The sequence below is a fragment of the Agelaius phoeniceus genome, chromosome 17, assembly GCF_051311805.1.
Source record: "Agelaius phoeniceus isolate bAgePho1 chromosome 17, bAgePho1.hap1, whole genome shotgun sequence".
Taxonomy (NCBI): domain Eukaryota; kingdom Metazoa; phylum Chordata; class Aves; order Passeriformes; family Icteridae; genus Agelaius; species Agelaius phoeniceus.
Window position 1 is genome coordinate 14,368,819 of NC_135281.1, and position 27,654 is coordinate 14,396,472.

Below are 27,654 nucleotides of genomic sequence, written 5' to 3' on the forward strand. Positions count from 1 at the left end.
ATGTTGGTGAGGTGTATTGGCTATAATTACGTTTGTGCCTGCGTGACACCGGCTGTGTGTTTCGTGTTTGGGTGGGCGCGGCTGCGTTTTGGATCGCGTCCATCACTCCTTGTCCTGTCTGAGGGGACGGGGCGTGGCCACCGCCGGGCGTGGCACTGGGGGCGGGGCCAGCGTTGATTGAAACGCGCCGGGCGCGTGGCCAATGAGGCCCCGCCCCGCGGTGGGCGTGTCCCGCGGGAGGGGCGTGTCCCGGGGCTGCCCGAGCAACAGCTGCCGCGGAGCCGTTTACAAACAGTGCCCCGAGCGCGGCGCGGCCGCTGCCCCGCGGCGCCTCGGCTCAGGTGAGGCAGGGCTGGGGGGCACCTGCCGGGGGCTCCGGGCCCCTTCCTCCTCCTCCTCCTCCTCACCTTCCCCGCCCCCCCCCCCCCCCCCGGGGGCACCTGCGGCAGGCGCAGCCCCGTCCCTCGGGCGGCCTCTGCCGTGAGGGGCCGGTTGTGCGAGTGAGCGCGGGGGGGCCGCTGCCGCCGGCATGTCTGAAGGGTTCGGGGCGCAGGCCCCCAGCCCGCCCCGCTTGGAAGCGGGGCTCGGAGCCCCCCCCCCCCGTCCCCGCGCTGTCCCGGGGGACGGCAGGAGGAGGCAGGAAGGGCGGCGCGGGGCCGGGGGGGCGGAGGAAGGTCCAGGTGTGCGTGGCCCCGCAGGTAGCGGCCCCTCCCGCCGCCCCCTCCCCATGGCGGGGCGGGCAGAGCGGCGGCGCGGCCGGAGCCCTTCCCCAGCTCCCTCCCACCCCAAAGTTCGCGCTGGCCCCGCGCTGCCGCCGCCGCCGCCGCGCCGCCGCCCCCTCCCCTGGCGCCCCCGGACGGGGCCGCGCTGCCATCCAACACCTGGGGGGTCGCGGGGCCCCCCCGAGGCGCCGCGCCGGGCCCGGGGGCCGCGCTCGGCCGGGGTGGGGGTGCGCAGCCACAGCAGAATATTTCTTTGTGAGTCAAAGATGTTCCTGGAAGAAGGATTTGTAGTAAGTGGCTCATGGGGCGGAGGGGGGGGTTGTTAATGAAAAGTTTATTGATCCGTTTTGCCCGTTTTTGTTTCGTTTACCTTTGTCTTCAAAGACCAAAGCCTTCCCGATCATTTCTTTAGCATCGTGGTTCTTTTTTTTTTTTTCTTTCCTTTTTTTTTTTTTTTTAAAGGGGAATAGGAAGTTTAGAAAATAAATAAATAAGCCTCAACTGACTTCTTAAGCAACAAAAGAGGTTGCCAGGCGAGGACAATAAAATTCTAGAATATCCAGAGATTGGATTTCATTCCTGTTCCGTGATGCCCCCTGGACTTTCTGTTTTGGGGTGTGAGGCTTTTTTTGTTTGTTTGTTTGTCTCCCACACAGAAAACCTGCACCCAAAGTAAGGTCTGTATGCTCTCTAATGAGCCATCCCATAAAATGTGCTGTGTGACTCCCAGTAAGTATTTGAATTGAAGTGTAATAGTTTTGAAGTGGTGGGGAACAAAAATCTTTCTGTTGGGTTATTGATCTGCTGATGAAAGGCGTTTGAATGTGAAAAGGGTTTAGTTTAGGGGGGTTGTGTGTTTAAAGGTTTTTTTTTTTTTTTTTTGAAGGCAACATTTTTTTTTTTCATTTTTGAAATGACCTTGAGAGGTTTAAAACTACATTAGTTTCTACCAGTGGGTTTGAGGGGGAGGCAGGAGCAGAAGAATCTACTGAAAATCGAAAATAGAAATAGGAACTGAAGTATAGCTGCAGTGAAATATTTTCTTATAGAAGTATGTGAAAAGGGAAGTTTTTTGTAAGAATGTGTGAAAAAGAGGAGAGGGAAATAACGCAGTTTCAGATGCAGGGAGGGGGGGAGAGAAGGGAGCATATCATTCTTCACATTTTATTAGGCCGTGAAATGCAGGAGTGATATGATCTGGAAGACACAGAAATAAAACGCCTAACTACAAGTTGAATAGCAGGCATTGACTTGCTGACCAACGCTTCCATGCTTGGTGGGGGCTGGTTCTGGGGCTGCAAAGGTAGCAGAGCACAGGGCTGTGACAATGGCTTGCAAATGCTTTAACGCCATGTTTTATTGCTCTTAGGAGCTCCTCTTAACTGGAGGTTTGGGAATACGACTAAGACTTTAATTTGGGATGTCCACACTGAGGTTTCAGCCTTTCCTTGGATAATAGAAAAGGACAGTTGCAAATAAGTAGGATAAACTGCATTCTTTGGCAGAGGGGGAGGGAAGAGGGCGAGGGTGGAGGAGGTTTTTTTTTCTTCCCCTTTACTAGTTCTGTAACTGAGTCAATATTTTAAGATCTGTAGCAGGAATGTGGCTTTGTGATCACTGATCGTTCTGCAACGTGTTTTTTTTAGTGAGCAATCTCGTCATGCTGAGCATAATACTTGGATTTTCGATCTCTATAGGCTCTTTCCTGAAATCAACATCTGAGTTTTCAAGTTTTGCCTTTTAAGTTTTTCAGGGTGGTGAATATGAAAAACAAATAACTTTAGAACCATGGCTATTACAGTGATTATTGATTGGCTTGGCCCTCAGCCAAGCAACTCTTCTGCATGCAGCAGAGTTGCTGATTTAAATTCTGGGGATTGTTTTTCATAAGTTAGGCTTTTTTTAATCTTTAAACAGCATATATGGCAGTTGAGGAACAGTAGATCAGTTTTTAGTTAAGGTTGTTCAATTATGTCTTCATCGCTTTGGAGTTGGTTGAATGACTTGACATGAGATTAAGCACAACAAAAGAAAAGGCAGGGGAACAACAGCTGCCTTCCAGTACCAGAGCTCCAGATTCTGAGCACTTCAGCGTTTTACCTTTTACTGTTACGTGGTGTCAGGTTTAAATGTGAATATTTCTATTCCCCTTTGCGAGAAGCTCAGCCTTGCTGATAACACATCAGCCACTCAAAGCCTGGATGTTCGTGTTTTGGGGGTTGTTTGTCTGCTGCATTTTGCAGAAAATGATCTGAGGATCTGATACTGAGCAGTGAATTGATCTCATTAACTTTTAAGACAAAAGTAGCGAACAGTCCCCACTAGTTTGTACTTGTTTAGTTACTGTGTGGTAAGAACTTTAAGGTGTGTCCTTAATGGCAACTGACGATTCTTGCTGCGAAGCCTTGTTTATTTTAGGTAGATGTTTTATACAGAATTTCCAGTGGGACAAATTACTCCACTGACTGCACTTATTCTTTCTGAAGGCTGACTGTGAGCATAAGAGAATAATTTTGCCATGCTGCAATCAGGCTATATTTAAAAATTGAAGCCATTAAGTTTTGCTGTGTATTTTAAGGCTTTTCCTACTTCCTTTGTTTAAACATTCTCAAACAGTGCATATCATAGATGAGTTTTAAACATTCATATGGCACTGTTGGGGCCGAATTTAAAATTAAAATGAATACCGACGTCCTTGTTGATCAAAATAGAAAAAGCATTTCTTTTAATAAGTGGATGTTTTCTGGTTTTGAGTGTGGTAAGGAGGCTATATTGGTGTCTTGTAAACAAAGTTTCATATTAAGTAGTCTTTAGAGAATGGCTTCCAGGCTTTGCATTAGAGGATTTCTTTCTTTTCCTCTTTAAGTGAATAATGTTTTTTGGTTTTGCTTTGTTTTGGTGGAGGGGTGGGGAGAGCGGGATTTAGGGTAGGGGCTGGAAAAGAGAGGAAGATAATAAACTTTAGCACCTTTTTATCAGACTGTCTTACACAAAAGGCTACTTGATTCTGGTTTCCCTTTCATTAGATCACACTCCAAAAATTCCTTTTTGAGCACTTATTCTAACCTTCAGAAATACCTCTTACCACTGTATTTTCATTTAGAACTATGCTGATAGATTAATACCATATTTTGTACAAAGTGCTAAGTTATTACTGTAATCAGGGGGGAATTATTTTAAAAGGGAACTGTGGCTTTCACTTAGACTTTCAATCCAGTGATTACAGTAAACTTTTAGTTACAAAAAAAATCTGAGAGTTTGCAATTAAGAAGCTCTGGGGAAACGTTAAGTAAATTTTAACTTCCCTTTGTTCTTTGGGACTTTCTGTTGTCCCAGCTCTTTCTAACCTGAATCTTGATTTGGAATGCGTTGTCCCAGGAAAAGATCCCATCCAGTGTAGATGTAAATGCATTCCCTCTTTCCTGTGTTATGAAATGCTGGCATATGGAAGGAGCAGCCCCCCTTTCCCCAAGGTAAAATGGGCTGAGCTTTCTTTTCTTTGCAAGAAGCTGAAAGAAGAGTTTGACCTTTGAACTCAGCCTCACACTTCCACGCTGCTTTGGGGATGATTAAATAACCGAGGATATTTGCCTGTGTCTTATGCTTATTTATCTCACTTTAAATGTTGTAATACTTCGCTGTTGAGGTATTGTCTTTAAATATAGCAGGGTGAGCCTTTGGGTTGCAGCAGGGCTGCCATGTGCCAGCTCAGCTCTGGCTGGGGACACTCTGCGTCTCCAGCCCCCCTCAGAGCCTTCCCACATCTCCTATGGGCAGGCTTTGCAGATTGCTTTTAACTTCTAACCCACTTTGGGGCATTGCTCAGCGCCCCCCACCCGCCTTTCTAAGGTGACTTTAGGGAAAAAAAAAAAAACTTTTTCTTCCTGGTGCATGAATGGCTGAGGGGATTCTGCTGACTACTGTATGCGTGCTTTGAGAGAGATGTGACTCATTCCACAAGAGATTTGCAACTGAATACAAAAGTAAGGAAAAGGATATGACCAAGCTATGTAAGATTCTGAACACATGTTGTATTTCAGGATTGAAAAAAGCCTTTTTCAGCCTAAATTTACCTATGTTTTTATGTGCTTCCAAAACAGAAAGTTGCTCTCTCTAAATAATTTGCTTTTAGAAATCAACTTTTTTTTTTTCCTTCAGTGAAATTGCCAAATAATCTCCTTTTGTTGCTGATGAAGCTTGTTTATGCCAAACGTGGGTGTATGTCAATGGGAAAAATACATAAAAACTTCTACTGTTATAATCATATGACTTTGGTCAGAGCATAGTTTATAGCTTATCATAAATCTAGCACTCTTGATTCTTCCTCCTTTTTTTTTTAAAGCGGTGTGATAAGAGCAGACTTTGCAGTTTCAAAGTAGAGCAGTGTACATGCTGGGAAAAATGAGTTTGAAATTAAAAATATAGGTGACATACGTGTTTGGAAACACAATGAGATGGAACTGCTTATCAGGCTGCCTCGAGGATTTCAAAAGAAAGTACAAGAGGAAATGTGGGTAGAATATGCAGGGAAATCTATGTAGATCAGGGTGCCTTCAAGACTGGAGCAGAAACCCATCCAAGCAGAAGTGAATAATTGACTGGATGGTGCTTTTCTACGAGCTGCAGATTTTATGTAACTAAAAGTATCAAAGTCTGAGTTTGTTTATGCGCAATAGGTACACTTGCATTTCTCACTGTAATAAAGGGAGTGCAGGCTGCTCTGATTGAGCTGCATCAGGGAAATGAGGCCTTGGTGTTGTGCCTGCACTTGGTTGTGATAGCAGAGAACGGGATGGGTGCAGTCCTGGGGGTTTTCTCTGCCTCTCTCCTTTGGTACTCGGGGAAAAGCAAATTAGATTTGCTTAGATTTACACCAAGGACTGATGTCTGGTACAGTGTAAGGAAAATGGATGGAAAGGTGGCCCAGAGAAGCCCCACCTTCTGTTCACCTTTCCTGTTTGTTTCTAACTTTGTTTTGTTCTTACGCTGGTACAATTGGGGTCTGAAATTGCCTGTTAGAAAGCTCAGTTTCTGCAGATGCTGTACAGGCCATTTTGGGTACATCACACATCCCTGCAGCCCACTGGTGAGGGGGAATGTAAGGCTGGGGAGTTAAAAGAGTCTCCATCAGTCTCTGGGAGATCTCCCACCTGCACGGGACAAGGGAGGCAGCTTTTGGAAGTGTCTGTTTCTGTCACTTTTCTATTTTAGTACCTTCAGATGTTGCTCCAGGGGTGACTGAACTACAATTAAATGTCTTTTCCCTGGACTCTGTACCTTCTTCCATCTTTCAAGATTGCCTTTTGCGAGCTCCTAATTGTGGTTGTGTTCGAGAGTGACAACTTCCAAGTGCCCTGCAGAGCACAGGGATCAGAGAGTGCTCTGTTCCTTCCAAGGGGCAGCAGTTGGAGCTGTGCTGGGGGAGAGTTGGGCTCAGACTTGAGGCCAGGTGAGAGCACTAGGGCACATTAATGGCCTTAACAAAGGAACTCCTTGGGAGTGACCGCTTCTCTCAAATTCAGGAGTAGGAAAATAATCTCTTTTCCTGTTATTTCACCTATGCTGCCCAAAGGGATGCTACTTGCCTGTAATTGCAACAGAGGAACTCCTGGCTCTTGAGTAATAAGGAATTATGTCTAATTTGGTAAACTGAATTTACCACTTCTTTGTAGTTGTGGCTATTGGAGAGACCTTACATCCCTTTGCCAAGAAGTAAAAAAGTCAAATTTGCTTTTAAGGTCTCTGAAAGTACCTTCTTTTAAATGAAAACCAAGACTAAACATACAAGGCAGTCTGTGTAAGGTGAGACTGACTCAACAATAAAAATGTATCACTCATTCCACCGAGAGCCTTTACCTGCTGTGGAGAGAACAATAAACTGTTTTGTAAGGTAAGGGGTCATTGCCAGTTTAAGTGCATGTAACTTCTTGATTTAATGAAGTTGCATCATCCTACAGCAGTGGTGAAATGTGTCCCAGACTTATTTAAAATAGGATTATTCTTGTATCTTTCAGCTCTTCTACAACAGGTATTGGTCACTTCTGTTGTCTAAAGTACACTTGGGTTTTGTGACTCCTGAGAAATTCTCTCCTAATCAGTGGGAAAAAGGAAAAAGATCTGGCAGTTTGAGCAGTCCTTCTGAACTTTAAAAGTCAATACTTACTTGTAGTGCTTCCTCCTTTAATGCCAAGAATTAGTCTCTTTTATATTTGCTCTTGCTCAGTGGAGGAAAAACATGTGCAGAATGCTGCAAGCTTATACGTTGCCTGCTTTAAAAGGCCTAATTAGATCCTTTGATAGAAGAGGCATTCAGCTCTCTGAGGAGACACACTCAGCTCATCCATCCCCTGCCAAAGCCCTGGTAGACATATAGCCTTCAAGAAAAAGGGACTCCAGGAAAGGGTTTTTTAGAGAAAGAGGATATCCTTTGTTTTTATTAGTATAGATGTCTGAGATGGGGGGAGGGAGTTTTCCTAATATTGTTCATTATTAACTGTGAGTTATTTTCCACTGGTGATTAAAATCCTGTTTGCGAGGCTTCAGGGGGAAAATGACTCGCATGTGTGTCTGTTTTATCTGACTGCAAAAGGGCTTTCAACAAGAAACCTTTCTGAAGTGTGTGTGCAGAAATGCTTGGATAATAACAGTCTCGAATTCTGTGTATGGCTCACTCTGGTTGTGTTTTTGTGAATTGTTTTAGGATCATTGTGTTGGAAATCTCTGTGGTGGTGTTAGAAGGAGCTCTAACTGAGCGTCTCTTAGAGGGGATAAAAAGGATAAGCCATGAAAGAGTTGCAGTTTAGGATAACTTTGAAATCTTCAAGCCTGAAGGATGAAGACTAAGGAGGGAGACTTAAATTTGCAGATGGAGGGAGTGGAAATTCCAGTTTAGGGTCATCTTTTATGTTCTCTTTTCAACCTGAACATCTTCGTTTTGATCTTTCCTGCAACTGAAACAAACAACTCTCTTCCTCCCCTTCCTCCCCCTGAATCTCCATTTCCTTTACAAGTGCTTGTGTTAGTTCTTTATCGGGCTGAACTGTTAACAAAGTATAAAAAACAGTTTTGTGCTTGCACAGTTGGTAGAAAAGGCTCCGTGTGACCAGGAGCAGCGCTGGGATTGCTCACGTGCTCCTCCAGTAACACAGAGCACTCAGGGAAGTTGTGTGAAATGATCTACTGTTGAAGATGGGAGTAGCTCTTTCCCTCCCTAGAAAGCAGCAGAATGCCCAGTAATGAGGAATAATTCTTGGCTTCTGTGCTGCTCTGCAAAGTCAGGTTTTATCTGGGCTGCCTGAAATAACTTTGCAGTGTTGTCACTGGAGTCGTGGGCAATGGACAATTGTATTCTTTGAGAAATAAGGTCATGGTCTGTGGAGCCAAAACTGCATCATCTGCCCTAAAATCAGGTACTATCCCTGTATTGGATGGGGTAGCAGAGGCATTTGTGCCTGAAGAGGAAAGGAAAGCCCCTCCTGCCCCAAGTGTGACACACACGCTTCTGCTGAAGCGCACAGAGGAAGTTCAGTGGCTGCCATAAACCCCTGCTACCTGCAGAGCCAAACCCCAGGGTTCAGTGTGGACTCTGGAAATGTGACTCACCTTTTGGGACACGTGGTGAGTGAGGAGCTCACCATGACACTTGGCTTGGCTTTCCAACCAGGAGTGGGAGCTTAGGGGTGCCAGGGGACACCAGAACCGCTCCCAGCACAGAACTGGGGTCACTGGTGGCTCGTGCAGACACCACACCCAGCCAGGACACTGGAGGGGCATCCCAAAATCTGGAGCTCCTGAATATTGTTAGGAACTGTTTTAGGGTGCTGTTTATGCTTAACTCTGTAGGTGTGGTGCAGCTGCCTTAGCTTTATGCAATGATGTATCTGTATATTAAAAAACATCCTAAATAAGTTGAAGTTCAGCCTCAGCTCAGGTTTTAGTTGAGGATTTGAAGGTTATTTATTTATGCATGAGCTGCTGTGCCTGTGATCAGGGTTACACCTGAACACAGCTGTGCCCAGATTAAACAGATAACATACATAAGCTAGTTTTTATTTGTGGTCCCAGTGAGGTGTTGTTAAAAGTGATGTTAACTGGTTTGTTGTATCTGTGGTCCTTAGGTAGGACTGGAACAACTACAGTAAATCTTTGAAATTAGAAGTAAAAAAAGGTGTTAAACTTGGAATTTTCAATATGCAATCAGCAGTGTAAAATCTATTTACCAGCAATCTGTTCTGGGGCATAAACACACCAAGAGAAAAGAACAGTTCGTGTAAAATGACTCTTAATATCCTGAAACTTCTTGAAACATGAGGAAAACTGTAGGGTTTTTTTAAGTGGAAATGAGAGTTGTGTGTAAGTTTCTCAAGTTCAATAGACCCAGTAAAAATGAAGGTGCTTGATTTGCAGCAGCTGGAAGAAGCTGGTCAGCTAAGCAGTGATAATTTTGCTCCTGGCCTTGAATTTGAGAATCTGGGTTTGTTGAGGTAGTTGTGTCTGAGTTTTTATCTGCCAGAGAAGAAAAGTAACTTCAGTGTCCTGGATTTGGCTGTAACTCTTCAAGTTTTCTCACTTCTCTTTTTCAGGAAGTGTTGCAGCAGCTACTTTAACTTCTGTAATTGTTCCAGGTCGCTTTTAACAGTTTAACAATGGTTTTGCAGCACTGAATTAGCAAAGAATAGTTTATCCTGAGACTTGCCATGCAACTTTTATTCCCAGTGCCTCTGTAATGTGTTTCAAATGGGAAATTCAATGGTTAGACTGTGCTATTCTCTGAAAGGTGTGTCTAGAGTTCTTGTTACATATTCATGGAAATTTTGAAATGCAGGAAGTAGAAATGCAATAAAATTACTCCTGATAGGTCATTTCCCAAAGAAATCTTCAAGACTATGTAATACGTTGTCTTGGGTTGTGTAATTTAATAAAAATAAATTAAATTTCTCTACAGGCACTTAATTAATTAAACTTTTCTCTGTTTTAATAATCCATTTCTATGCAGCAGGGTTTTGGTGTGGTTCTTAGGTTGTGTGGCAAGTGCAATGAAAACAAGATGTTCTCATCTGTCCAGTGGAATCTTTATGGGTGTTTTGTGGTGTTTATAAATATAATGGGTATCGCTGTGAACCTGCTGAAGCACTCAGCCAGGGATGACTCACTGGTGAGCTGAAGTGTGCTAAATGCTCAGCCTAAAACTTTTCCAGTAGTTTTATTCTTTCTTCTCAGCTGAAATATATTTCTAGTTGCATCAGGTGCAGTCGGTAACACCCTGAAACTGAGGTGCAGGCTCCTCCTGCCCTGCTCACTGCCCCTGGAGCATGCCCTGGGAGGGACAGGGGGGTGTTTGCACATGGCCAGGGAAGTCACAAGTGGAACTTCTTGCTTTGTTCTGTGAGGGGGATAAGTAATCTTTTTATTTTCAACCTTGAGTTCATCTGTAGCAAGTTTATCGCTTTTCAGCTGTTGGAAGGAAGGATTTCCTGTTTTGTTCTGTTCCTTTACTCAGTATCTCTGATACTGGTGTGTCCTTTTGTCTTCTGAAAGTGAAAGAAGGCACAAGAAATGCAGGTACAGTGTTCTATTTGCTGAGCTTCTGCACAGACCTTCAGCCATGGTCACAGTGTTGCAGGTTGTCCACTTTTCCAAGGAAGGAACAGAACTGAGGCAACTCTGGACAGTTTTCCTGCTGCCTCCAGGCTTTTGAATAACAGGAATGTAATTAATCAGCGTTTTTGGTCCTCAAATCCAAGGCATATTATCTTCAGTAGGAAGAAAGGTTTATTACTAATGGATAAAATCCTGGTGGGGATATTTGGGTTGTAGTTCTGGCATGTGTTGGCTTGTCTGAACAGCGAGAGCATAAAATCCTGCCTACTTGTGAAAGGCATGGATCTAATCAGAGAGAAGTGTGTAATCACCAGATACAGAATAAGACTAGAGCTTTCTAACTCACCTCCTGACTCCAGTGCTTGTATTCTTTCTTCTTCTCAGTTTAAATCCATTCTTGTCTAGTTGTATCTGCGCTTCCCTTCAGAAATGCTACCTGCAGTTTCTTCCCAGTCTGTAGCTGCTCTCTCCTGTGTATCCAAGAGCCAGAGCTGCAAAGAGGCATTTCAGATTCCTGAAACAGGAATATCTTGCTCTGTTTGCAGTGCTGCCTAGAGGATGAGCTGTGGTTCTTAGGACTGTTCAGAGCCTCTATGAAAAGCATGAGAGCCCTGAGCAGCCAGCCCAGCTGCAGAGTGCCCTGATGAAGTCTCCAAAGGGCTTCAAACCTATTGATAGCCACCAAAACTGACCCCAAGCTCCTGTGGAACTCCTCTCATGACTCAGGTGTTGGTTGTATGCTCTGTGTTTGTGTGGTTGTGAGGACAGGTTTTGTTTGCCAGCAGCTGAGATGGGACTGAAGGAGCCCTGTTTCCAAAGAAGATTTATCAGAGAGGATGTTATTGATTGATTGAGGTGGATTTTTCACCCATCCCTGACCAACCTGGGGCATTCCCTAGATGTGATATTTGCCTGTCAGTTAAATTCTAAAACATCCTGGAGCTGTGGTGTCAGTGTTGCTTTTATCCCAGGCTGGGTTTGGCAGGGCCATGTGTGGTGGCCCAAGCTAAAAGGAGCTCTCTCCACCCCACCTCACCCCAGAATGCCATGAAGAACAGGGCACTCAGGGTGGATTTTGCTGCCTCTCATCTGTTTCCTTTCTCCAGTGACTTAATTCTTGTTGCTCCATCGTGTGTTTGCTGTAGTGCCACAAAGTGGGAGTGTAGCAAACCTTAATTGGCCTTTTCTGTTTGTAGACATGAGCAAGGAAGTGGTGGCTGCTGAGCCCCAGCAGTTGGCGTTGTGGGACTGAGTGCAGGCACTGCCCTTTGGATCTGCCTTCATGCCCCAGAAATGCCTCTGGCCTCTCTCTAGCAGGATTTTTACACTTCTTCCTGCAGAGCACTTCCCTATGGCTCTGAAAGCAAATGCACTCAAACTCTTAAGTTTGTTCCACTTTTTTAATCTTGCCTGGATTGTTTTTTTTGAAATTTGAAACTTAAGTTATTTGCAGGCAGATGCTCACTGAGCTTTGCTGTAGCATGTTGGGTAAAAAAATACCTTTTAAAACTCCAGTAGAAATAGAACAAAAAGGCAAGTTGAAACATGAAGTACAAAACATGTTAACCAGCAGCCTTTGATATGTTTTCTCCTGATGTTTTACAAAAGGGAAAAAGTTTTTTGAATACTTGAGCTTCAGACTTTGGTTCTGGCTCCTTCACATGCAAATAGGGAGTGAGGGAAGGTCTGAGCTGAGTGGGGAGGGGAGAAAGGCAAAGGCTGCAGTAGAAGCAGAAGTGTCCCCCCAAGCTGAAGTGAACCTGTGTGTTACAGGAGGTTTTTGATTCATTCTGCAGAGAGGAAGTGGCAGTGATGAAACTGAAAATGGGGATAAAGGGCGTACTTAGAGAAGGGACTTTGGCTGCAGAAAATGCAGCTTCTGTCGCCATCAGCAGTGATCTGGTCCCTCTTGCACCCCACCTTACCCTGCAAGGTCCTGCAATTGTGTCTGATTTGGGATAAGCCTATGGCCCAGACCAGAAACAACTTGGGATTTAAAAACCCTATACAATTCTTGGTTTTAATTGTGCTGATTGTGTCAACCAATCAGCACAATTAATATTAATATGTGGCTTGGAGGACTGGCCAGTGAAGAGACTTTAAACTTTGGAGAAACAGAAAAAAATGAAAAACAAGCAGCTGGCAGCAATAATTTTCTCCTGTTACTGGCATTCTGGTGTGGTGGTGTTTTTATTTTCTATTTTTACCCATGTTCATTAGGCCCCAGGATCTTGTGGTCTGCATGATTGGAAAGGAGGTGCTGACTTCTCAAATTAAAAGCAAGGAGTGTTCTCAGGGCAAGGCTGCAGGAAGTGGATGAAGTGTTGGAGATGTTGGATCCATGACTCCTGCCAGTGTGTGCTGAGGTTTCGTTCCCCAGCTGCTTCTCTTGCCTGGGCTGATTTCTACTGCAATGGTTTAAGATTTAATGGCTCAAGACCACTTTTTCTGTCCAACCAGCTCTGATCAGCAATAGCTGAGAGTCAACTGATAATCATCTACTGTGGAAAGCTGGCAGCCTGAACTATTGCAGGGCTGTGGTTGAATTATTGTCCTTTCTTTGGGTCAAATAAAACAAAATGCTTCCTTTTTTTCCATATGAAAGCAAGGCAGAGGCAAAAATTGAGGTGAATTTTAAACCCCAACTTGTGTCCATGCTGTTTTCTGCTCTAAGAGTTACAGAGCATAATGTATTTTGGGCTATATTAGTTCAAATCATATGGTCACTGGCCAGCTGGCTCTTAGGAAATAATTTGCCAAAGTTTGAGTCAGATTTTGAATGAATTCTTTTCATTAGTTATTACTTTATTTGGAAATGTCTCAGAACGATTCTTCTGCAGTTTATATTCGTCTTGTATTAGTTTGCTAGACTTTTCCTTTACCCAAAAATTTCATCATCTGGAGCCCTGAACTCCACAGAACTATAATTTGTCAGCCCAAAGTGGTGGCCCATGAGTTGTTGCTAGCAGGCATTATAACTCAGTGGCTTAGAGATTTAAATTGGAGTTGTGATTAGCTGTATTATAACCCTATTTAATATTGCAGAATCCTAAACTTTCCTTTGTGAGTGTAATCAATAAATCATGTTTTGTTTTGTGACACTTTAAAAGTAGAAGAATTTTGTTTTCATAATGTAATAATTGGCCTCTTGGATGATTTAAATACCAAATTTAAATACTGTTCAAGAAACAGTATCACTAGTTCATACAAAACATTGAGATGTTCTTACTGTACCAGCCCAGAATTGTCACAAGCATTGTAAAAGTGGCTGATAGGGAAAGCTTTGAGTAGTGGGACTGGTGAATGGTTCTTAATACAAAGATTTGTGCTGACACTCCCTGTGTACCCGGACTGTAAAAGCTGATGCCAAGTTATCTGGTCTTAAAAAAAAAAAAAGAAAAAAAGCCTTTTGGTTAACAGCCTTTAGAGGACAAACAAGTGGAGTTCTGCTGTGGTTTTACAGGTTCAAGGAAAGGTTACTTGGGCTGCTGCATTGTTATGAGTTCAGGAGAGCACTGAAATATGGTTTCAGCAGTATTATATAACTGTAAGTGCAGGTTTGGAAAGGACAGACAAAGCCTTGCAAAGAAATAACAGTTGTCAACAGAGGGATGTTCAAGACCAAACGATTTCAACTTGGCAGGTAGAAAAGTTGGCTCTTAAAAATACACTTTCTTCTAAAGCACTTGGTGCTTCTCAGCCCTAATATTTGCATTGTTTGGGAGACAATGCTTCTCTTTTGAAAGGTCTGACTAACTCTTTTCTCTCTTTCCCAGGTGCTGGAGTTTCTTTGTGGCACTGAACTTGGCCTTGAGTGTATTTTACCCAATGCAACTATTTGAAAAGTTTGTGCAACAAAACTAAGTGCAACTGACTGTATCTGTAGACTTGAAAAATCTGAAGAAACAATCCAAAAGAAACCTCATCCCGTCACTGAACGAATCTTTGGATTCTTTTGCTGGGATGTGTGAAAGCACATAAAGCTGAAGAAGAAGCAATTTTCTGCTGGTGGAAAGAAAAAAAAATAAAAAATCGTTTTCCAGCTGAGCAGACTTTTGAGCACATGTTGGAGAACTCTACAAGTGTCCTTACTGTGATCAGGGAGCACCCCCAGAGAAGTGCAGGCTGCCATTGAGAGATGTAAAAAGGAGCAGAAGGGAGGAAAGATGCCCACGCAGCCTCTCCTGGCATACATGGACGGACCCGAGGGAATCGCCAGCGCCGTGGGAGCCCAGATGGAGACCAGCGACGCCTCCATGACCATCAAAGGAACCAACACCATCTCCTACAAGAGCCTGCAGGAGAAGTTCCTGCTGCAGGCCGAGGGCTGCATGCCCCTGGACTGCATGTTCTGTGATGAGAGCTTCAAGCACCCTGAGGAGCTGGGGAAGCACGTGCTAACCGAGCACAGGCCCACGCTGTGCGAGCCCGCCGTGCTCAGGGTGGAGGCTGAGTATCTCAGCCCTCTGGATAAGTGTCAGGTGAGAACCAGCTCACCTTCACCCAGCAACGAGCAGGACAGCGAGGAGCTGAGCTGCAAAGTCTGTGGGCAGACGTTTGATAAAGCTTTTGACATTGAGGCGCACATGAAAAAGCATAAAGATTCTTTCACGTATTGGTGTAATGTTTGTGGGCGAAGATTTAAAGAGCCCTGGTTCCTCAAAAATCACATGAGAACGCACACTGGAAAACCTGGTTCTAGAAACAAGCATCAGCAAGGTTCTGAAGGGCCCATAACAATCAATGAGGTGGTGCAGGAGCACGTAACTGAAAACGTAACGTCACCTTACAAAATTTGTATGGTTTGTGGTTTCCTATTTCACAATAAAGAGACTCTAATTGAGCACAGTAAAGTGCATACCAAAGAATCAGTTCCCAATGGTGAAAGCCCCCAAGTGACTGCTGAAGTCAATGCAGAAGAAACATCTCAAAACCAGGAATTTTTCCAATTCTTGAATTTAAGACCAAATTCGGTTCCGGAAAAGGACAAACTGCAGAAGCTTGCGAAGTGGATTGCTGAGCTGGATCCTTTCACCACGTATCAAGCATGGCAGCTGGCTACCAAAGGTAAAATTGCAGTTGGCCACGGGCAGATTAAAGAGCCAGGGCAAGAAGGAAGTACAGACAACGATGAGTCATCTTCAGATAAAGAAGAACTCTGTGAAATTTGGAATGCAAATAAAGGTAGCCAGGCTGAAACTACAGGGAAGTCAAAGGTAAATAAAAACAGCAGTTTCACAGGGAATGGTAACTTAACCCAGGACAAACTGAAACATCCCTCTGGTGAAGTGCCTTCTATGGAGATGGATTCTAAATCATCCCAGAACAAAGAGAAGCCAACCCACTGCTCTGAGTGTGGGAAAGCCTTCAGGACATACCACCAGCTGGTCCTGCACTCCAGAGTGCACAAGAGGGACCGGCGGGGTGATGGGGAGACTTCCACCGCTGCCAGGACCTACTGTGCCGACATCATGGGGAACCTGGAGGAGAACGGGGCAGCAGAGAGGATGGAGGGAGGCTCTGAGGATGGCTCTGAGGATGGGCTTCCAGAAACAATTAATTTAGGTGAGTAGCACGGGGAGCACTTCAGCTGGAAGTGGCTGGTACTGAGAGTTGTTCAGGAGCTCCTTAGAGCCAAAGAACGCGTCGTGCTTTTCCGTTATCTTCTCAGAACGTGATAGGAAATGGTCAAAAACTAGAGAGGGAATGTTAGGGTGGGGGAAAAGGAACAGAGGAAAGTGAGAGTGTAAGGGAGGTTTGGATGCTGCCATTTTGAGGTCTTTGAAGTTGTGTTGGGGCTTCTTGCAATTACTGCAGTCATTGAAGTTGATTTCATAGCAGTGAGTTTAACAATTGGAAAAAGTCTCTGTTTACTCACCCCTTATCTCTGACTTTACTGGATGCTTTGGAGTGTTCCATATCCCTTCTCATTCAGCACATATTTTTTACAAAGTGTATTTTATGAGAAATAATTGCAGTTTCACTTTCTTCCCCCCTTTATCTTCTAAGGGCAAAAAATGTTGAGTGCTCGAACTTTGGAGGTTCTGAGAAGTAAAGAATAATTTAAAACTTTTTTCTGTCTAACTGCAAGTTCAGTGTTTGTTCTGAACAGTAATTTGAAAGCCTAAATGTCAGAACCAGCATTTTTGATTCATTTGTGTAAGGCCACAGGCTGTTAATATGTGGACCTGTATGTAAGAGAGGTGTATATTTAACTCCTCTGCCTGGAAGGATTGCTGACAGCGTGGATGGGCTCCATCTGTACATTACCCAGGATTAATTCTGCATGTCACAGTGTCTTAGAAAAGCAAGTGATACTGAATGATTCCTTAATTGAAAAAGATTGCATGTCAGGGACAAAAGGCCTGGCAGAAAGTCTCCAGCTAATCTGCAGTTCTGTGTGTGACATGCTCCCAGCTGGCTCTAAGGAACAGACACTTGCATAATCTCAGGGCAAGACACGGCGTACAGAATGTCCTGGCACCCACACAGGCCTGACTTGGCCATTTCTGGTAATGTGCAGCCTTTATTTTGCCTGCAGGAACAAAGGAATGAAATGATTACCTCATGTGAAGTTGCTTAGTTTGTTTCTCAGCGCCTTATCCTAAAGCAGAGCAGATTTTGGCGTGAGCTGCTGAGTCACACCTCTGGAGACACAGCTGTTTGTTTAACTCACCCGGCTGAGCCACGCAGCATTTCCAGGAGAGACACTTTGCAGCAGGCAGGAACCTCAAAGAACTCTTTCAAGTCTATTATAGATCCGACTTCTTAGTCACACCAAAGGTCTCCTTCCTCCCAGGGTTTCCAGCCAGCCTTGCCTTGGCTGTTGAGTGGAGCAGGCTGGATTCTCAATGGGAGCCGCAGCGCAGCCGCTGTGGCTGCTGGTGGGATTTGGTGAATTCTCTGCCATTCCGCTGTCCCTGCCGCCCTCCTGTGGCACCTCCTGCCTCTGCACTGGCGTGGAACTGCTTGGGCATCCCTGGATTTGTTCCTGGAATACCCTGGCACTTCCTCACTCCGTAATAATACAGTGAAATACTCCTCATCAAATCTAAGGAGCCTTGTAGGAAATACTCCTCCTCAAATCTAAGGACCCTTGTAGGAAATACTCCTCATCAAATCTAAGGAGTGTCTCTCTACAGACATTCCATTGATTAGCACATAAATAATACCATTATAGAATTAATTTAAAAGAGAAGGCATATTTGCCTTCCTTCCCCAGCTTTCTGTGTTTGGCTGTTGTGCACAGATCAGGTTTTTAGTCTGAATCATCCCACTTGCACTAATTCAAACATCTCCTTTAATAAAATAATACAGTTATAACCTGTGTGAGTATTTGAGACGGGCTGTTCTCCATCAAGGTTCTGTAGGTAAATCAAGAAAACTTCTTTTGTCTTCTTCTTTGAATCTTGTTTGTTCTGTGGGCTCCTTGGTCACTGTCACAAACCACAGTGTTGTGGACAGAAATCTCTTTAACTCTTATGCTCTTGTGACTCAGAGTGCAGCAAAACACAGCAAAAGTTACTTGCAGAGTGTAGAATTTGACTGCAGTTCAGAATTTTATGTTTATCATTAAAAAATTACTGTTTTTAACAAGACTGCAGATTTGCATTTGCTCTTCATAATATGCTTGTATTTTCCCCCAAAGATAAAAATGAAGACAGCTTGGAAAGAACAAAAGTTAAAACCCTTGGGACCTCCAGAGAATGCAGCTACTGTGGAAAGTATTTTCGCTCCAATTATTACCTCAATATTCATCTCAGAACTCATACAGGTAAATGGGGGCTGCACCTTTTGGGGAGGGGAGGGAAATCTGCTGAGTCCACCTGGATAGAATGTTTGATTTTGCTTTTGAAAAACAGAAACTGCCCTCAAAATTGCTGATGCTAAGAACAAAGTTTTCTCTAATTCTAAACAAAATTAAATAATTGCAATTAAAATCTATTTGAATTATTTACATAAATATAAATGGTTTAAAATAATGCTAATTGCATTAAGTATTGTTAAAACCATATATTTTAAAGGGTTTTTTTTTTCTACATTTAGTGTTATAGCAAAAGTTTAGGGTTTGGTTTTAATTTAAAAACCAGCCAATTTCTCAGGTGTGAAGTTGGTTGTCTGCCAGCTGCTGCTACCTGGGGAAAAGCTGAGTTTCTTTTTCAGCTCAAGCCCTTGCTTTGCATAGCCAGACAAACCCTTCTGCTGCTGCCTGTGTGTCCTTGGGGGGCAGCTCAGTTTCCAGCTCAGCTGCCCCGCTTGTGTTGGGAAGGGGGCACTTGTGGGATGATCAAGGGCTGCAGCTTGCAGGGTTGACCCAGAGTTCCACTCCTTGCTTATCTCTGCCAAGCACGTTGTCAGCTCCCATCTCCATCCACAGCCAGCCTGTGGGAACATCCCAGCACAGCCAGAAGATGTCACTGTAGTTATTAAAAGCATTAAGATACTGTTGTTTAAATGTTTTACATGAGTTTGGTACTTAGGAGTGTGTGGAAGGGGAGAAAAAATCAGTTTTAGTGTTTGAGTCCACAATGTTCCCTTGTGTTTGTGATCAAGACTTCAAATCTCAGAGTGATTTACTGATAAATTTGTGTTGCAGGTGAAAAGCCGTACAAATGTGAATTCTGTGAGTATGCAGCAGCCCAGAAAACTTCCCTGAGGTATCATTTAGAGAGACACCACAAGGACAGGCATGGTGACAGTGCAGCTGATGGGAAGGGTGACAGCAAAGGCTCCCTGCGGGGTCAGGAGACGGCGCTGTCGCTGGCTGCTGATGCTGCTCCGGAAACCAAAAATCTAAAGAGGCTTTTTGATGGTGCCAAAGATGCTGAGAGCTGCCCACCTGCCAAGCAGCAAAAGGAGGTTCTGTCCTTGAGCAATGCAATAGGCAGCACAGTCTTTTTAAAAGTAAAGAACAATTCCAGGGAATCGAACAAAGGTTCTGTTTGTAGCAGCTTGAATCAAGTACCTGAGAACGTGCCTGCTCCTTACCCAGAGAAACTAAAGGCTGAGAAGGAAACCAAGGAAGCTCAGCCTAAAAGAGAGAGAAAGGCTTCTGTGGCATCAGAGGAAGATGATGTCCAGTATATCTGTGCTTTTATTGGTGGGAAAAATGTGAACAATATGCAAGAATGCACTGAGAACTCCAGACGCAGACCTGTCGTGGACTGTCACGAGCAGCCCTTGGACTTAACCAGTAAGAATTCCCAGGAGTGTTCAGTGATTGCAAGCAGAGGCCTCCTGGCCCCCAGCACCTGCCCCTTCTGTACCTACAGGACATTTTACCCCGAGGTCCTCATGATGCACCAGAGGCTGATGCACAAGTACAACCCTGACACTGTCAACAAGAACGGCTACAGGAGCAAGGCCCTGGCCAAGGCCCGGCGCACAGGCTGCCCCCCGGCCCTGCTGGGCAAGGATGTGCCTCCTCTGCCTCTCCATCCCAATAAAAACAGGGCTTCCACAAATCCCCAGCAAAAGCCACTGCAGCCAGGGAAAGCCAAGCAGTGTGCCCCTCCTCAGAACAAAGCCCCTCTCTTTTCTGTGAGCGAGTCGAGCAGTACAGCCCCCAGTAACCTCAAGTTTCATAAACAGCAAAGTAACCTTGGAGCTCAGGCAAACAACTACAGACAACCTCAGCAAGAAGAAGTGCACTCCAGTTTCAGGATCTCTCCAGTACTGGACAGAGTAAAGAAATCTGACTATAAAATCAAAGTCCTGGGTGCCCCAGTGACTCAGTCTGGTCTGGTCAGCAGCAGCATGAATGGGGTTCTGGAGTCTCACCTCAGTGACCCTGGCTGGGCTTGCCAGCGAGGGAGAGACTATCTCTGCAGTAAATCCGGGAGCAGTGCAGGTCTGGACTATGGAGAAAGCTCTTCCAAACGGATGAAACCCTCTGTGGTAGCTGTGGAGCACCTGGACTCTCCGCTGGCTAATTACAGGAGATACGAAATGAGCAGATTGCACGTTGCAAACAGATATGCAAATCTGCTACCTCAGGAATACCCTCGCACCAAACCCACACCCTCTGTTCTGCCAGCCAAACAAGGGCTCCTCAGTGCAGATGATGCTGACCCTCCCAATGGATTGACTGCTCTCAAGCCCTATGAGCCATACAGCTCTGGATCACTTTATGGTTCTTGTGGATCTAGCAATGGCCAAGTCACCAGCTCGACAGGAGAAGGTACGGTCCCTCCTTCCTCCTCTCACACCACTGCCCAGGGAGGGGAGTGGGATGTAAGTGAGTGTGTGCCCACCTTGAAACATTGAAAATACAGCTCTACTCAGCATTGCACCAAGTTCAGTCAGTGCTTGGATTTTAAACATCCAGGTTCAGCAGACTCCCGGCTTGGGGAATTGGGTGTGGAAGGGCTGAATTTTAAAGAGGGGTCTGAATTTCCTCAAGTTCCCCCTTCCCCTCTGCCACAGGTTTCTGATGGCAAACATGTATTGTTTGCTCATCAGACCACTCCAGACATGTTGACTAATCCAGGATATGGAATAAGACTTTCTGCTTAATGTGCCAGAAGTCTTGGACCATCTGGAATATTAATAAAACTTTTTACCCAAAAAAAAAAAAATAAAAGCTGCCACGGACAATTGTTCCCTTCAAGAGCAGAAAAGGATGTATTGCAGATCATAAAACTGATGTAAATTTTAGACTTCTGCTCTTCAATGGATTTTTTTTTAATGTTTAACTTCTAGTAGGAACAGAATACTTTGTTAAATCAAGACAACAGATTTCTGCTATTCTAATTATGGTGTAGCAATGCTCTGTGGAAACTTCTGGGCCTAGCAGAGATAAATGATTTGTGATGTATTGGGAGAACTCTGGTACTTTACAAAATACATGCTTTTTGTGTTTTGTCCTTGGTCAACATTTTCAAAAAGTCAGCAGGAGGCCAAGATTAAAAGGTGCTGGGTGATATTTAAGCAGTTGTCTGACTATTTGTAGAAGGTGGTATTTATGACTTGAAGCTGAGCTCAGCATGGACTTAGCTACAAATACAGGACTTTGAATTTTGAGACGAAGATCCCGTTATAAAAATGAATAGCCTGTGTGGGCTGTGTAGTCTGAAAGTCTGTGAGGTTCCTGAACTCTGAATGCTCCCATTCTCTGGAAGCAGTAAAGTTGCTCCTCTGAAGTAGTCTGGGACGGTAACAAGCAGGGGTGTGTTCCCTCAGGTCAGCAAACTGCAAATACTGAATCCACATTTAGTTATGAGGCAAAAAAAAAAAGTATTTGCTCACTCTGTTCTGGTTTTTGTTTGCTTGTTTTAAGGTTGTGGGCTTCAAAACTATATCACATCGAAATAATTGATGTTTATCTATAAGTATGCAGGCTTTCCTAGTGGGTTATGGGAAAGGGGAGGGGAGGTGTCACAGCTGTGTGCCCAGGCTGGGCAGGGAGGGAGAAGGAAAAGCACCACAGCTGAGTCCCTGAGGGGTGGGGAGATGGGGCTCATTCCTGGGCTCTGCAGGGCTTTGGCTGTGGGGCCTGAACTGCTGTGGGAAATGCACAGTGGGCACTGGGATCTGCACAGGGCTGGCCAGGAGCACAGGAGCTGCTGTCCTGGTGCTGTGAGAGGGATCATGAGTGTGTGAGCAAGGGCAGCCTGCTGCAGGAGCAGCTCTGCTCTTAAACAGGGACTTCACTGGAATCCTCCTGGTTCTTGCTTTGGAAGCTCCACCTCTGCCAGAGAGGTCTCCAGGCCAGGCTTTGCTTCCCCTTCCCTGGAGCCAGCCCGGAGACCCTGCCCTGCAGTCAGGAGCTTTGCTCTGGGTTTGTTATTTAGAGCCCTCAGAACGGTAGCTGCGGCTGATTTGGCAGCATTGTTGTCATGGAAATGAGCATTTCATTGTTCATTACCAGTGCTGGCTCGGGCTGAGAAAAGCAACTTTTTATGGCTGTTACCTCAATTGGAAAGGCTCTGAAACGAGCCCCCCTCTGCTGGGTGTTCATAGCAACTTCCATGAAAGCCCTGGGCTAGAAGATGGAGGTTTGTAAGGGTAATTTCTTGATTTTTCAACCAATTTGCTCAGAAGTACCCAACCCAAACCTTGATAGTTATTGAGAAGGGTTCAGGGTAACAGCCAAGCAACCTCTCAGTGTCAGAATTTTATTGTGGGTGTAGAGCAGAGATAAAAGTTTCTTTAAATTCTTTTTATTTTTTGTCAAAAATATGAAACACAACAGTTTCTCTAGACCTCAGCTGTGTGATACCATCTGCAGGGCTGTGCAGGTGCAGACCTGCAGCTTTCTGCCCTCTCCTCCTCTTGAACCCTGCTGATTTCATAATCCACGATGTCAAAACCTTTTTCTGAGGGCCCGTGTGCCTTGTGGCAACATCCCCGTGGTGCCCCCTTCGTGTTCTGTCGCATGTTAAATGCTGGATCAAGTTGTCAGGAGAATATGTTCCACTTGGCAAACTTGATTAAAGCATGATGCCTTCCCTTATTGCTTGTAAGCTTTGCCATCCCGTGTTGCCCTGAAGAGACAGAAACATTCTGAAACCACTCAGTTTGTGTTATTCTCAAATTAGTTGCCTTTGCAATGGCAACATGTTATCAGGGATAACCTGTTGGCTGATTGATTTGGCAGAGGCTGCAAATTAAAGACAATTGCTCGTGACACACTCCAATGGTTCCGTGGATTCTGCTGAAATATTAATTTGGCTGTGCCATTTTAATTTAATTAAAGATCAGGAGTTTTTTTTTTTCAATGCTGCACTGGAAGCTTTCATGGAATATGGATGGCAGTTGGGCTTTTTGGATCCTGTGGGAGTAATGATTCTGGACTTTTTGCCTTAATTTTATGAAGTGTTTTTGACTGCTTGCCTAAGCTAGTAAGACTTAATATGGAACAGGCATTGATTTCACATCTATAAATGTGAATTAATGGTCTCAGATAAACACAAAACTACCTGTATACTAGACTGAAAATTGCTTAACAAAGGTCTGCAAGTAAATGGTATTAACACTCTTTAAAGTGTCACGAGTTCCATGTAATCCTCCATGGCAGCAATGAAGTACCCCAGTTTCCCTCTCAAATTCTCATTGAAAAATTCAGTTTTCAAACAAATACAGGAACTGAAGTAGGCATTAAGGGTGTAGCACTTAGACCTTCTTAGGTAGGGCATCTGCTGTGGGATGAGTTAAGCAAACACATTTCTTTCATGCAAATAAAATGAGTAAAATTTGGAGCTGGACATCACTTGGATAAAACTTACCACAGAGTGGTTAAATTATCTTTTAATTCTCCTTACATTTATTCTGGATGGTGAATTTCATATAATAGGAATATCTAGGTTTTTGAGGCCTGACTGTGAGATGATTTGTCAAGGAATTTTGGATTCTGGATGCTGCTGTGGACCTGAGAGAGGTGCAGGAAATGATGCTAACTGCCTTAAATGACTTTTTTTTCCAGGAAAGAGATCAGTGTCATACCAACACTTACCCAGCAACCTGCTGCAGAAGAGAAGTTTTGAGCCCTTTGTGGGGAACACACCCTTCAGACCCAGTGACAAGAAGAACTGAATCACTCCAGAACGGTACACAAACCTTCTCAACTAATGGTTCCTTAAACGTTGCATGGGCTGCTGATGGCATCCAAGGTTCCTGCACAGCATGAGGGGAGCTTGTGAAAGTCTGGGCCTGAAAAGATAAACATTTCCTGCTCATAAAATCACCAGATGCTGGGGTGGCAGCTCTCATTGTTTGGGGTAGTGGTAGTGGCTTCTTTGATAGGTACAGGATGCTCCTCTTTTCAGAGAAATGGGAGGGTAACACTAGATAAGTGCATGAATTAGTTACAATTCCAGTGGGAAGTGTTCAGGTGAAGCCAGGACGTTGAGGTTCAGCCAGTCCTTGAGGGTGGAGGAGCAGAGTGAGGGAGGTGCCTGTGGCACAGTTTGGGTGCTGGGGTGCAGCCCCTGCTCTTTGAGCCCTCAGGGCTCCTCAGACCCAGCTCTGGGTCCAGAGGGAGGGGAGGCCTTCCTGAAGCTCTGGGCAGCTTCTCCCTGTGATCCAGAGGCTGTTCCAGATGGATTTCCCTGCTCAGCAGAGGGAGGGAGGTCAGGTCAAAGCTGTGCCTGGTGCTGTGAGTTCATCTCCTCAGTGCTGCAGCTGGATCTGAGGCTCAGCACCCTTCACTGCTCAGGGCAGAGGTGCTCTGCAGGACTGGAAATAAATAGATGCTGGCCTTTTTGTAACCCAGAGCTACAGATCATTTCCCTTTTAAGGGGAGCACTTAAGGAGTATTTCTGGAATGCTGTAGCACCTGGACCAGCACACGTGAATTTATGGAAAGATTTTGGGAGCAGAGCTGTCTGACGTTGATTGAGTTGACAGCTTTAAAAACACTTTTATTTCTCTATTCTTCTAATCTTACTGCTCTTATTGTCCTCCTACTAGGCATAGGTTTGTCTGGTTCTGTTGTTAACTTGATTTCATGCCTGAGATTCTTCTTGGGGCTGAGCATCTCCCAAAGTCGACTTTATTTGCCAGATAAAAGCTGGCAGTCCAGATTTCCATGGCAGTATCAATTCTTTACCAAGGATGTGGAAGGAATTCCCTTTGTTATAAAGACATTCCTCCCAGCAAAAACTGAGCTGTACTGCTTTAGAGCTGTATACCACAAATTTATATTTATTGCTCTTTTTTCCCCCTCCAGGTCTAAGGACACAAGTGCATATTCCATGGAGTTATACCTGCAATTCATCCCCTGAGGAAGAGAAAATGGTGAAAGCTACTGAACTAAGCTGTGATTGTACTGTATATAGAAACACTACAGTTTTATAATATTGGTTCTTTTAACATTTTGTACCAAATAGCCATACAAAAGTAGTCTAAACAGTTGGGTTATGAAGGTGTGTGGAGAATGTATATCTTGACCTTGACTTTTGAGTATTTTTCATTAGAATTAATTGACCAAATATTAGGTAGGAGTTCTATTTTTACATACTTGAGCGCTGCTGAAGAGTTTCTCTTGGAAAGAATATATATCGTTGCACCTCAGGTAAACTGTAAATATTGAAGTTGAAAATCCTGTTGGCGTAATGCTCCTTTTTCATAAAAGTGAAAGTTTCTCATCTGTTGGTTTGTTTGTTTTTTTTTTTTTTCCTGTTGAACTATGTTAGTTTTTTAAAAGTTCCAAATAAACTGTCTGAAAGTGTCCGGTTTATAAATGTTGTGAACGTTAAAGCAACGGTGCTGACATTGCTCTGCCTTGGCTGGGTGAGGACCAGGCCATGCTGGAGGGCTCTGCTGCTCTGGGCTTCTTTCCAGCACGGTTTCAAATGCAAGCATGAGGCAATACTTGACATTTTGGATTTCCTGAAATGTGGCTGCATTCTTCTCTTGGCACTGGTTGCTGTTCTTCAGAGAAGCCTCTTAAAAACACCTCTGCCACCATCCAAACAGAAAATCCCTGGGACTTGCTTGAGAAACAATAATAATCTCCATGTTTCAAATGTTTGGTTCTGTACTAAGCTCCACACAGTCACATTTCAAGAAAAAGAACTCCTTTGCACCTTTGTCCAAAGCTGTAAAGTCTCAATAAGAGCCTTGAAATACGAATTTGGGTTCTGCAGACTGCAAAAGGGATGTGGCTGTGGTGGAGCCTACTTGACTGTGCTTGGAAGCTTCTTGATGTCAAGGTTTAGCATCTACTGGGTGTTTAAAATGAGTGAGAAATAACCTGTAAATGGGAGAATATCTCCTTTTATTTTTTTGTGAAGACAACAAGAGTTTTTTCTAATGCACATGCAGTTTAATTTTTGTAAAGGGAAGATGGCCAGTTACCAGCCAGTAAAGCAGAACTGTTGCATATTTTAACTTGCCTTCCTCCTTTCTTCTCATGAAGTTGTAGTTAAGAGTTAATTCCTTCTGTACCTGGCTTTGACTTCCATATATTTTAGTAAAACAAAACAATTAAATATTTTGCACTGTTTGTTTTTCTCTCTTCCCTCTTAAAGCAAATGTAAAATAGCAAAACCTAGAAACTCTTGTTTTTTCATTATGCAACTTGAGATGTTCCAGTTGTCTTAGTTCCTGTACATGGGACTGGTTTTTAATGTTTCTGTAAACTGGCAATGGAATGAAGTGCTGTGTATCAGGAAATTGTACACTATTGACCTGTTTTCCTGTTCATAAGCTGAGCCATATGTACATAATCTAGATTTTTGTTTTTCCTAGTTTTGCACTTTTATAGCCTATTTTTGAAGATGAATTCACTTGGAAAAGGGTTAATCTATTTTTGTGTGTGATCTCTCCCTGGCCCGGAGGTGCAGGGCTGCTTTTTAACGTGTTGCAGCAAACAGACCTAAGGCTTGTTTGTTTTTTAATCTCCTTCATGCTGGTACAGTTTCCCTCAAGGCTTTTTTTGGGGTTGGAATGGAAAAATGGACCTGAAGCCTCCATTCCATGGCAGCATCACCACACTTTGCCCATCAGTATTAACTATTGGGATACTACTGGTTTTGTATGTTCCTTTGGAAATAGCAGTGCATATATAGAGGTACAAATTGTTGATTTTTCTTTTTTCTTTTTTAAATGTATTTATTTCATTCCATTTTGTTCTATTTTAATTGTTGGAACCGGAAGTCGGCAAGCAGCAGGCACACATTACTCATTTAATTTATGATGTATTTCACTTTAGTTGAGTATATTATTACATGTGGATGTAAATATAGACTTGGTGTTTTGCAAAACTGGTTTCTGTGTCTTGCTTTTAAGGCTTAAAAGGAGTTGCCTGGAATTTCATGTTCACTTGACCTTTCACCATCCTCGCATTGCTGGGGGAGAGGGAGAAGCTGCCAATAACCAAATCCAAATTCATGTTCAGTTACATGAAAATACTGAGTCACTCCCCAGAAAATCTGTCTTGAAATAAGGAAGAAACTTTTGCTTTCTTCTCTTGCAGTTATTTTCCTTCAGGAAAGGAAACTGAGTTATTAAATGCATTTTTTGTGATAATAACATTGAGAGGAGCATTAATTGTGTTTTTTTTTTGTTGTGAGACTTCATAATTTGCATTAAATTATTATGAAGTTTTTTAAACCAAGTGCGTTCTGCAAAATTTTCTAGGTCTGTTGTGTTCTTGGAACTCTCCTGAGGTGCCAGACCTCACCAGCACCTCTGACCACATCTCAAAACTGAAATTATCAGCTTGGAAGGCGTCCAGGGGAGTCTGGTCCAAGGCAGCTCCTCCTTGGGGGAGAGGGATTTGAGCAGTGGGAGCCCCAGTGTGAGGCAGCCCCATCTGGGGCACTAACAGGGGGCACAGCCTCCTGCCCCTGCAGCCTGGGCTGGTTTGTACAAATAAGCTGGGCTGGGT

General features: G+C 44.1%; 1 protein-coding gene across 1 annotated transcript; it reads left to right on the forward strand.

Moving 5' to 3' along the window:
* The first annotated feature begins 219 nt into the window (after nucleotides 1-219).
* On the forward strand, nucleotides 220-27,028 carry ZNF217 (zinc finger protein 217). Its single transcript, XM_054644583.2, has 6 exons — nucleotides 220-341; nucleotides 14,099-15,887; nucleotides 17,971-18,096; nucleotides 18,919-20,502; nucleotides 23,746-23,869; nucleotides 24,991-27,028. The coding sequence occupies exons 2-5, from the start codon at nucleotides 14,489-14,491 to the stop codon at nucleotides 23,853-23,855; spliced, it is 3,219 nt and encodes a 1,072-aa protein (XP_054500558.2). The 5' UTR covers nucleotides 220-341; nucleotides 14,099-14,488; the 3' UTR covers nucleotides 23,856-23,869; nucleotides 24,991-27,028.
* Nucleotides 27,029-27,654: the final 626 nt, after the last annotated feature.